Source organism: Rhagoletis pomonella, unplaced genomic scaffold (assembly GCF_013731165.1).
Source record: "Rhagoletis pomonella isolate Grant_MI unplaced genomic scaffold, Rhpom_1.0 Rhpom_scaffold_00004, whole genome shotgun sequence".
Taxonomy (NCBI): Eukaryota; Metazoa; Arthropoda; class Insecta; order Diptera; family Tephritidae; genus Rhagoletis; species Rhagoletis pomonella.
In genome coordinates this window covers 74,159,352-74,172,253 of record NW_023458558.1, presented here as the reverse complement: position 1 = coordinate 74,172,253, position 12,902 = coordinate 74,159,352, and the positions used below count along the sequence as shown (strand labels likewise).

The 12,902-nt window shown below is 35.6% G+C and overlaps 1 protein-coding gene across 1 annotated transcript in view; it reads left to right on the top strand.

The window, feature by feature from the left end:
- The window catches only part of LOC118738322 (neuroendocrine convertase 2-like), a 28,357-nt gene extending 19,604 nt beyond the window's left edge, over positions 1-8,753 (top strand). Inside the window, exons 3-4 of the mRNA XM_036469247.1 lie at positions 6,444-6,711; positions 8,692-8,753. Coding sequence (XP_036325140.1) covers positions 6,444-6,711; positions 8,692-8,753 — 330 coding nt within the window. The remainder of the gene's footprint in view (positions 1-6,443; positions 6,712-8,691) is intronic.
- Positions 8,754-12,902: the final 4,149 nt, after the last annotated feature.

Below are 12,902 nucleotides of genomic sequence, written 5' to 3'. Positions count from 1 at the left end.
ATCCCTACCCTAGTATACAAACGCTAATATTGTGCATATCATATGCAACTGAAATTTAGCGGAAAATAGCTTTCGTACAGTTCTAAACGAACTTTTAAATGCCTTTCGAAACTTCCAGCATGTTTTCCTAACCTTTTGCTACCACATTTTCCATTTTACAACGCTTTTATCAACTTGCAATGTTGTATGTCCAGACCACCATACTATAAATATAGCAAAGGTATTTATAGCAAACCTAGTTTAGATATCGACCTCGTCGTAGGTATAATATCAAAGACATACAATTAGAAAAACTCTAGAGATAGATGTCGCCACGCCAGAAGAAGTTAAAAATATGCACTACATACGCTACAGCGGAAATGGACGACACGCCATTTCTTTAAATGAAATTAATTGCTGCTATACGTATGTATGTATGTACATATTTAGGCATATACTAAATGCGAGCAAACAACATTTTGCTTACATAGTCTTCTGTTCTCTTTTCACTGCAAGTTGAATTATTTTAGTATCTTTAGCAAAACTTTATACAGACAAGACTAAAAAGTATAAAATAAATTAAAAAAAAACTTTTTAATGTGCCACGCTTTTGTAAATGGACTAAAATTAGAAAATAATATTTCTCAGTCCCATAGAACTTGTTTTGATAACTTTTGATTTTGAAATTTTAGCAAGTCATTATAAAGAATTTATGAGATTGAAAATGAAAAGCGTGGGGCGCGTGTAATAGGCCTGATTTGAGAAATTGAAGAGTAATATATGTATGTATATGGGTATATTAATAACGACCGCTTAAAATCGATTTCAAATTTGTACTTTCGCTGTAGAAATTTTAGGTCCATGTTATGTATGTAGTTTGAATATTGTCAATTAAATCTAATGCTTTGTATTGCATGCTTCCACGTTTTTCGTTTTCAATCTCATAAATTGTTTATAATAACTTCTGATAAAATTTCAAAATCAAGAGTTATCAAAACAAGTTCTATGGGAATGAGAAATATTATTTTCTAATTTTAGTCCATTTACAAAAGCGTGGTACATTAATTTTACATATAATTTCTTTCGTATTGTTTGTCCCAAATAGTTTTCACAGTAACGTCACTGTGTGTCTTCAAACGTGGGAAGCCTTAGAGCCCACCTGCAGACTAAAAAGGAACGGACGTTGGCATAACACTAAGTGGGGTGAGACGGAAATTGCTGGGGGTAGAGATCTGAGCACTTGTGTATTTTCAATGCTACAGGAAAGTACGCCACCATTACCTTTGTTGAAGAGATTCTATAATGTTGAATTCCCTGAGGCTAAATGTTGGTTTAGTATCAGCACTGAGTCCGGACTCACACATTGTCGAATCTTCACTGATGGCTCTAAAACGACTCTGGGTCAGGCCTTGGGGTCTTCATCGAAGTTAATGGGGATAATATTCACTTTTTTCTTGGGGAGTATGCTTCGGTCTTCCAGGCTGAGGTATTTGCAATCCTCAAGGCCATGGACTACGTGGTGGATAATAGGTGGAGTGGAAGAAGTTTACGTGTCTGCAGTTTCAGCCAAGCTGCACATAAGGCATTGCCAGCCCTCTAACTACTACAAGTAAGGACTAAATTATGTCGGCAAGCATAACGAGGTGCCAGGTCACTCGGGAGTACCTGGTAATGAGACATCTGACCATTTGGCCATAACTGGCTCAGACCAGTTGTTCCTCGGTCCGCAACCAGTTATAGCACTCCCACCTTCGGCCATCGAAGCCACCATCAGAAACTGGGTGAATACTTCGCTCAGCAATGACTGGGAGGAATAGAGGGGCTGCAGGTGGGCAAAACTCATGTTGCCTTCAATCTCAGAAGGTCTATATAGTTTTTTGCTCTCACTGAGCAGACGGGACTGCGGACAACTTTGCAAGAATTAAGTATGAGACATTTGGCCGCGATGTGTTGAGAGACGAATAACTGAGCTCTTTGACACACAACATTCAGATTAAAAGGGACATGAAAACAAGTAATTTTTAGCAAAAAAAAACCGACTTCAACTCCCATATAAAAAAAAATATATATATATACATCTCATGATCCACTCATCGGATCTCAACCAGATTAGTATGGGACCACCTCTGAGACACTACCTTTCCGACACAAAAAGACTTATCGAAATCGGTTGACGTGGTCCAAAGTTATGCGGTAACATACATAAAAAAAAAAAAATATTCCGACGAACTGATAACCTCCTCCTTTTTTGGAAGTCGGTTAACAATAAAATGGACGGCATTTAGTCTGAGTTTTTTCTGCACGCGTAGTTTTGTGGCCGGTTGCGAGAAAAAAAATATATATATGTTATTTTTAGGACGTGGCGTCGAGCCATTTTGCTAACTTCATAGGCAACATTCATTTACTGAGCACTAAAGGAATGATTTCATTCTTTTTAACCGACTTCCAAAAAAGGAGGAGGTTATCAGTTCGTTGCAATATTTTTTTTGTATGTATGTAACCGCATAACTTTGGACCACGTCAACCGATTTCGATAATTCTTTTTGCATCGGAAAGGTAGTGTCTCAGAGGTGGTCCCATACTAATCTGGTTAAGATCCGATCAGTTTATCATGAGATATATATATATATATATTTTTTTTATGAGAGTTGAAGTCGGTTTTTTTTTGCTAAAAATTACTTGTGTTTATCGTGTTTTGTTTCAGTTTTGCAGAATGAGTATCTTTACTACAATCGAAACCATGCAAGTGAGCCAAAGAACAAAGAATTCGTTTCGTGTATTGTTAGTGCTCGAGTATGACAAAAGGAACACAAACTTGTCGTACTTCTTTTCGAATTCGGTTTGTTTTCGTACTCTGGTATCTAGTACCTACACATACACATACTCTGGCCTCAAACAACCTCAACCAAACTGAGCTCAAACTTTAGTTTCCAAGCATGAAGGTCAAATACTTAACTTATATTTGCAGTGCAGTGCGATAAAAAAGGAGTTCCTTTGCGTTCCAAGCAAACGCGTGTTTTGAAAAACGCGGCGTATATTAATCGAGCGAGGAGATCGTTTAGATCCAAATAATATGGAGCGATTGATTGCTTTAAACAAAAGCTAATGAGTTTTATAAAAAACTTGCATGAACTCTACGACCGCCTTCTGTAAGCAATTTTAGAAAAACTCTATTTCGATTTTTATTGTATAACTGTCATAAAACCAATGCGGAAAATGTATATATGTATGTACATACATAAATACATAATTTTCTTTTATTTTAATTTTTATTTTTTTTATATATTTTTTTTGCTGATCAGCATAACTACATTCGGCTTTGGATAGGCGAGCCTCCCATGAGCTGCTTGCCTTCCATATTTTAGGCTGTTGTGCGATCTTTTTAAATCGGTATAGATCAATACTTAAAAGTATGGACTGAGCACATCAATACTTACTTCCCACCAGCCCATTGCAAAAATTTGCGTCGACTATTTCATAAATTTACACCATCAATTTTAAAATATGCGACTACTTCGGATGACTTTCCAGACTTTTTAGGAGTTTTTGCTTTTCGAAAAAGAAAAAACCGGACACTCCATAGTCCGGATTTGTTTTAATTATAAACCGGACTGTCCGGTCAATAAGCGGATACCTGACAACCCTGCATGTACATATATGTGACACGTAAAGTTAAAAGGGACCTACGGTAAGAAAAAAATCGGTTTTCACTTTTTTATCGACTCTTATAATAAACGGGCCGCTCTTTCCAATGCAAAAAACCACAGCTTTCTAGCTACATTAGTTTTTTCACAATTTCACTTCAAAGTTAGGTACTTTCACAAAAAAAAGTACAAAAAAAAATCAAATCTGACAAACTATAATGAAATTAATTAAATTCGCTTGAAACTCGTTACTCGGGGGTTTTCGGGGTCGCTGATTACGAATCCGATGTTAGTTTTTCAAAATTCGGTGTCAACGAACCGAACAAATTTTAAATTTTTTCCGCCATAATGGATCCGCCATTTTGAATTTTTAAAAACGAACATCGGATTCGTAATCATCAACTCCGAAACCCCCCGAGTAACGAGTTTCAATCCATTAAAACGTTCAGAAGCATCAAAATCAACTTGGTAAACTTCAAAGTCGTTTTTCTCGAAATCTTTTTTTCTGAGCGTAGGTCCCTTTTAACTTTACGTGACACATATATGTTTGCTTGTACACCAGTACATTAAAATTGTTGGTGCACGACCCTTAGCCTTCTGTTTAATAGATGAAATCTATGTTCTATGAAATTTAACGTGTTTGGAAATATTTCACGAGTGGGTTGGCTGAAAAAATCATGGCCAGGATATTTTTAATTAAATATTCAAAAATGAGTTTTATATCCGAGCGCACTTGTGCACACATAACGGTTGCTTGTAATAGGCAAAACGAATCGAGATAGATATAGACAAATGTACATATACATAAATGATCAGAATGAAAAGGTGAATCGATTAAGCGGTGACTGTCTGTCCGTCCGTGCGTCTGTGCACACGATAACTTCCGGGCGTAGGACAGATGGTATTGAAAATGGTAAAAATCGGACAATAACCACGTCTACCTCCCATATAACGGTAATTTTCAGAAATACTGCGCTATTTTAGCAACTACTTAAGATTATTAACTCAAAATTGATATTTACAATAATTTTTAGACGAAAAATAAGAATATTATAAATTTTTGGAAAATGGGCGTAGCCACGCCTACTTATGGTTACATGTGTATATCGTGGTAACCGTTGCACCAATTTCTTCCAAACTTGGCACAGTTGTTGGCCTTGGTACAGCATACCAAATGGCCGATAACGGTAATTTAGAGAAATACGAAATCTTCGATTAATCAGTTAATATTAAAGCTACTTTATTTAAAATTGATGCTTGCAACAATTCTTTACCACGAAATACGTTATGATAAAGTTTTGGAAAATTGGCGTGGCCCCGCCCACTTATTATCACATATATGTATCTCGGTAACCGTTCTACCAATTTGTACCAAACTCGGTATGGTTATTTTGCTTGCCACATAAAAGCAAAACGTTGAAAATTATTGAAATCCGACTAAAATTATGGCCGCTTTTCATATTACGGTAAATTTCAGAAATGCTTGAAACTTCAATATTTCGAAATTTAAGGACGCTAATTTACTCAAAATTGATACATCCCGGCTTACCAAGTAGCGGTAGATTTTGGAAAGGTGAAAAACATATATTTAATATTTGCGCCAGGTATTTAATGTTCGGCTCCGCCCGAACTTAGACATTCTTACTTGTTTTTTTATTTTGTAATTTTGCTCTCATTTGTTCAATGAACAATTTACATGCATACATACAGTATCGGCCATATCAATAGCACGCCGTTACAAAGTGATATTGTGTTCCATTTATGTTTATTTATTTATTTTTTAGAATTTTCAATTGAAATACTGTTCTACCTCTAACAAAACCCATATAAACCGAAGTTTAACAATTTGTAGAAAACTACAAAAAAGTGAAAAAAATGTTCACCCAAATTTCAAACTTTATTCTCCGAAGTGTTAGAATTTTTTTGAACACACAGTTTTATAGCCCAATCGATTTTAGTCTGATAATGTGCAAGTTTCAAGTGGCTAAAAGCTACCGTTGATTTTTTAGATTTTTTTTTTTCCAAAGGTGTTGCGGATTTCTTCCATATACAAATAAATTGAGTTTATTCATTATATGGAAGCCAGTGCGACAAAAAAAAATTCTAAAAAATGAACGGTAATTCGTAGCCACTTGAAATTTGCCTAATTATAAAATTGAAGGGGCTAAAAACTGTGTACTCAAAAAAATTCTAACACTTCCGAGAAAAAAGTTTGAAATTTAGGTGAAACTTTTTGCACTTTTTTGTTGTTTTCTACAAATTGTTAATTTGGGTTTATATGGAGTTTGCCTGAGAATGAACTATATTTTAATTGAAAATTCTTAAAAATAAATAAATAAACATAAGTGGCACACAATCTCACTTTGAAATGGTGCGCTATAGATATGACCGATACTGTATATACTAATCGAAAGCATAAAGCTTGTAGAATGTGTTAAACAGACGAGTGAAAATTACTAGTATTACTTACCTGTTCATACCTGCCAACTCGATAGGTAGGCCAGGAAAAAAATAGACAATATTCACATCCTATAGGCTTAATATTTTCGATTGGTATGTAACTTGTTCATTAAACAAACGAGTGCAAAATTAAACAAAATATAATAATTTTTGAAATATTTAATTAAAAATATCCTGGCCAGGATTTTTTAAGCCAACCCACCCGCGAAATATTTCCTAACACGTTAAATTTCATACAAAATAGATTTCATCATTTAAACAGATGGGTGAAGGTTGTGCATTATTTGGTTCGTAGACTATCAATAACACAAACGATACAACAAAATTCCTAAATAAGTATGTTTGTTTATCAATCTTCAGGTTCACACTGCGATTCAACAGCCAGGATTCAAACGGGTAAAACGTGGTCTGCGCCCTGCGATTCCTGCAATTCATGGTCTTAAGTTCGATGCCACCTACAGCGTTCAACCAATTGGCGTTGAACCAACCGATCCGTATTTTCCTTTGCAGTGGTATTTGAAAAATACGGGACAAAATGGCGGGAAAATGCGTTTAGATCTAAATGTTCAGGCAGCATGGGATCAAGGAATAACCGGGAAGAATGTCACAACTGCAATAATGGACGATGGTAAGCGAAATCAGAATAGTGAGTAAAAATTTGTGAAGTGAGCCCCTGATTTTTCATGAAATCTTAAGAATTAGCAAGTAAATAAGTTTAAGTTATGGTAAAACCGAACTTTTTATACCCGGCGCATGAGTCCATAAAAGGTACCCTTTTTGAGCTTTTCTGACAGTCACGCTTACACAGGCGGGCGCACAATGAAACTTTGAAATTACGGGGGCTTGCGACCCCTCCAGCCCGGACCTGCGTACGCCCATGCATATATGTCATAAAACATAAATATACATATGTATATGGGAGGTGTGAGTGGTTTTTATCCGATTCAAAAAAAGGCTAATCTATTACTTAGGGAGGCCAAACGCAATGCGTGTACTGAGTTTGATATTGGCGAAGCGGGTATGGAGTTATCCAGGTTACAGAATACAGTTTCTTGATAAAAGTTTGAAGTAACTACTGAAATATTGTAGTTTTTATATTTTAAGCAATGAGCAATTCAGCACCCTTTATATAGAGGGTAGGCATGATTTCTGTCCGACTTCGCCTCGTTTCAATATTCAGCTTCGTTGGACCGAGAGCAAACTAGACACGAAGATTCATTTTTACGGATTGGCACACGTGCAAACGGAGATGACTCGATCGCTTTTTCTCTTCATCATTGAACCTTTTTTATACAAACATATTGTCGTTTAAAGTACAAAACCGCTCATCAACAAACTGCAAAACCGCTTATCAAGATATTGCAAAACCGCGCATGTGAGGTTGCATAAATTATTTTCTAAAGAGTAAAAATACTCATATTTCAAAATAGTTATCTATTTTATAAATCAATCGCATTTCTGGCTAATATATTTCAGGACGAATGGATAAGGCTTTAGCCAAGGGCTTGTGTGAGCAAACCCAATTTTTGGCAACAAATGTCAGTTAAGCGGTTTTGAAGAATGACGATACGCTGTCTTGTACTTTAAACGACGATATGTACCTAGGTATCTATGTATATACAGATGTATACCAATAACTATCTCGTTTCTGCTAATCTGTTACACAATTGCGCTCGAATAAAATGATAAATAGTTGAGCCTCTGCTTCAATCTGGGGTGTGCGCTTTGATGATGTCACACAACACCTACAGTTATACGCCGCCTCCGAACGGCAAATGGTTTTATTGAGCAGATTTTTCATGGCAGAAATAGGTTCGAATGTTTGCCAGTGCCTTCCGAAGGACGACCGCTATTAGAAAATACTTTTTTCGATGTTGCTTGGACCAGGGAACGAACCCTGGTTCTACCGAGTCGTAGTGCGCACCTCTAACAACTCGACCACGTCTGCCGCCGTGTATAATGATAAGTATCAATAAATTTGAGTTAAAGTAATTGTTGATAGATAACTTTTACTTACACTAAAACCATGGTACAATAATTACAGGTATTGTCTTCCCAGAGAGCACATATTCCGATCTCCCTTCTTTGAAAAACAACATTGTTGCCCACACTGAAAGGTTTACTGCTAGGGAAAAGGGATATTTCCATACCCCATATACTATATACATATGTTCACGTATTTTTTTTTAAACAAAGCTTCTTGCAGAGGACTTGTTTAATTTGCCAAAGCCGAAAAAACATTTGCTTAGTAGATAAATTCAAAATTTGTATGGCTCAATTCATTTCAAACGTTTTTTCTTTTGGTTTGAAAAATTATATAAATTAAATTGAGCGAAAACAAAAAGCAAAGCCAAATAAAAGTAAAAGAGTCAACATTGTACTGCGTCAAAATGAAAATAAGGGAATACGAATTTCGATGTGAAGTAAAACTCTCTGGGAAGACAATACCTGTAATTATTGTACCATGCACTAAAACCAACTTTAAAACCATATGCGTATATGAAATTTGTGAAATTGAAAAAAACCAGGGCCAACTTCATAAATTGTCTCTCTGCAAAATAGTCATATCTAGGCTCTTTGTATTAATTGTTTCTTAAATCTTTTATAGGTGTGGATTACATGCACCCCGATTTGAAGTTTAACTATGTAAGTATAAATTTATATAATTGAAGAAATCATTTTAATCAATAATTTATATTCATATGTATCAGTGCTGCCACCCACATATTTTTCCCCCTACCGAATATTTAGTTCATACTTAAACAAAAAACATAAAAATATAATTTCTAAACTTCTTGTCGACCGCTGTGGTGTAGTGGTAAGCAGTGCGCGCTTTGACTCATCAGCACCTGGGTTCAAGCCCTGGTCAAAGCAACACCCCAAAAATAAGGGAAAAAGTTTTTTCTTAACAGCGGTCGTCCCTCGGCAGGCAATGGCAAACCTCCGAGTGTATTTCTGCCATGAAAACAGCTTCTCATAAAAATACAATCGCCGTTCGGAGTCGGCGTAAAACTGTAGGTCCCTCTGCTTTGTGTGACAACATCACGGCGCACGCCACAAGTCGGAGGAGAAGTTCGGCCAAACACTAACATATGTGTAAGCGCCAATCTGTTATTATTATTATTAAACTTTGTTTAAAACTCAACAAAGTTCAATAAATTCTCATACAAATTTTAAATTGTTTAATACGATTTTTTAGAACTTTAGAAAGAATTTGAGTATGCAGTTTTGTAGTTCACTTTATTGCATTCCTCACAAAAGCCGGAGCCATCTTTGGAAAGCCATGCAAAAAATGTGAGCCACTCAGCTGTAAACTTTCTTTTGTTTTCAACATTGAAAAATATGTACATAAATAGTTCAAAATAGAAAAATTACAGATATTTTATAAAAATCCACAAATACTGTCTCTGGCATGCCTTCTTCCTTTGAGGTTTCTGAGGTGAATTGATGTTATTTGCCGTTTGCTTAACAAATTTACTTAATTTAGTGCCCTTCGTAATAATTTAACTTTCCTACTTCTCCATCACTCCATTAAAAACGCATCTGTCTGTAGCAGTGTTGATTTTGTAGGTACATTTGTACCTTTTTCGGCCCTTTTTAACTTAGAAGGTACATTAGGTACATTTGTTTGAAATTAGGTACTTTTTCTTACTACCCAGTAGAACTCTGGAGCATCGTACGATTGCTTGGTCAGTACTCCCTTGGGAGTAAACGAATACTCCCCATTGCTGCCTATGCTACTGTGTATAAGCATGTAATTTGGTATACTCCCTTTAACATTGGATGTCCTAGGAGGGGGAGTAATTCCTTTTACCTCCTAAACGAGCAATCGGGGAGCACACACAGAATTATCATCCCACAAACCTTCTAATGGAGCAATACGGGAGTACTCCCATAGTTATCTCCCAGAAACCTCCCAAAAAGACAACAAGGGAGTGCACATAGAAAACATCCCATATTCCTCCCGAACGAGCAATAAGGGAGTGCTCCCATTAGAGGCATCCCGAAAGCCTCCTATAGGAGTAATAAGAGAGCAATGATAACGAACTTTTTAAATTAGCCAAATAGATTTTGCTATTTATAAAATTTTTTATTTAACTTTTTAATCACGTGCATTTGTGCAATTTTACAAGATCTTAACAGATATAAGTACGAGATCAGATAAAACATAAATGATTTGTCTTACATAATTGCTTAATTTTAGAATTATATTGCAAAACATAATAATAACAAAACGGTAAGATAAGATTTGAATTATATGCACATATAAGTATGTACTCGTATATGATTTCCTGGGTGTCAAGGATGCTTGCCTGTTCAGGAATCCACTAAGCGGGGAAATTGTGAAGGTGACTTTGTTATCTGACATCTTTGTCACCCATGCGATGTTTAAACCCGGGGGTCACACTTAAATGCAAACACTAATTTGCGCAATCTGAAAAGTATTTAACGGTATATTTATAAGTAAGACAATACTTAATATATTTAAACAAAAGTTGAGGTACATACCAACGGACTTTTATTAAAATCTGTGTGCTATCCAAATTAGATCATTGTGTCCTCCTTATGCATCTATAAGAAATATTTTCTGTTGTTTTTTTTCTATGATACATTTTTCCGAAAACACAAAATTTCTTTTGAACGAGGTGCGTATTGCTCTCCTATCAATCAAAAAGAATACTCTTGGATTTCTCGCTTAGGAGACATCACTTTTTAATCCTAAACGAGTAATAACGGAGTACAAAACAGACAAATCTCGCTTATTGCTCCCCAATCATGCCTCAGGGAGCATTCTTTAATTGCTCGTTTAGGAGATCTCTCATTACGCTCCTAAGCGAGCAATACAGGAGGACAAAACCGACAAATCTCGTTTATTGGTCCCAAATCATGCCTCAGGGAGTATTATTTCGTCGCTAGCTTAGGAGATCTCCTATTTGATTCCTAAACGAGTAATAAAGGAGTACAAAACCGACATTACTCCCTTATTGCTCAGAAATCAGGTTAAGGTGAGTACTCTTTTATTCCTCACATAGGGAGATCTCCCTTCAAGTTCTAGTGGGTAGTCCATTTATTGGATAATTTCCTTTTTAAGTTGTAATTTAATCTATATTTATGTAATTTTTGAGATCTTTACTTTTAAAAATCGCCTCTGTAAACGATTACTTAGAGATGATTACTGTCCGCAATGTCAGTGTAAACGCTACTTGAGTGATCCGTATATTTAAGAAATTAAAGGTGGCAATGCTGCATTAATTTGGTTGACATTTCATGTCTCAAATGCCACTTGTTAAAACAATAGTTTGGCGCGAAGCACATCAGAAAAATGGAGAGGTATTTTTTATTATAGAATACACTATTAACTATATTCAGTTCATTGTGAAATTAATAAGTCATTCATTAGGTGGTTGTTAAAAAATTCGGACCGCTCTAAAAGTGATACGGCTGCTGGCGGCAATTGTGTTCATTCTCCACCTGCTGCTGTAAGTAAAGATGACAATTTGAACGATTTCTAAAGTCCCAAGCGCGAAAACTACGATATTCGTTTTCGAAGTGAATGGAAAAAAGAGTTTCCTTGGCTGGAGGAAGATTCCACAATAAAGCAAGGCAAAAAATGTATAGTTTGTAATGTGGGGATTTATGGTAACTTGAACCATATTGTAAGGCATGGAAACACTGACATGCATAAAAGAAATGAAAGTACGGCGAAATCCACTCTGAAAATTTCTAGCATTTACGGGCCTGATCCGGAAGATGAAAAGACGAATAACTCTGTTAAAGATTTGGAAATTCGTCTGTCGTTGTTTATTGCTGAACACAACTTGCCATTTAGATGCCTTGATCATCTCATAAAGTGCCTAAAGACAGTCAAAGATTCAAAACCTATTTCACAGATATCATTGAATAAATTAAAAGGACAAAAAATTATAACCTCTGTGACGGGGGCTGCAAATTGTACAGACTTATCGGAAATTACCCAACGTCAGTATTATTCCATTGTTATTGATGAAAGTACCGATATAACGACTTCCAAAATTTTGGCGGTTGCTGTTAGAATTTACGACAAAAGATGTCGAGACCGGTTTTAGACCTGGTTCCAGTCACCAACTCTACAGCGGCCGGAATTTACGATGCTTTAGTAAATCTCTTTAAAGGTATCATAAACAAATTGTTGGCATTTACTGCAGACAACTGCAATGTTATGATGGGTAAGAATAATAGCGTCCAAGCGAAATTGAAAGAGGTTTGCCCAAATTTATTTGTTAATGGTGCCATAATTTGAACTTGGCATCTGAAGCCGCTGCCACCGTAATGCCTGGAAATATAGACAAGTTAATGTACAAAATTAATCATCACTTTTGTCACAGTGGTGGCCGAAAATTTGATTTTGCTCACTTGCAAGAACATTTTGGACAGGAGATTCACGTTATTCTACGTTTATGTACAACTCGTTGGCTTTCACGTGAGGTAAACTCCAAAGTTACAATTTAAAAGTACTTTTTACTTCATCTATTTGAAAATATGTATAATTAATTTCCATTTATAAAATAATTTTTTAGGCTGTGGTTAACAGGCTATTACTAAAATGGACATCGCTTCAGTATTATTTCAATCTTGTTGCATTCGAAACTGGAAATGATAACGAATCAAACCAATTTATTTATGACGGCCTTACAGCCAGTTTCATCAAACTATTTAAGTGGAAATTAACTTTAATTTAATTTTGTATTTAATAATCATTTAAATAATTTTCAGTTTCAATAAACTATTTATTTAACAGCCAGTTTCACCAAACTATTTAAGTGGAAATTAACTTTAATT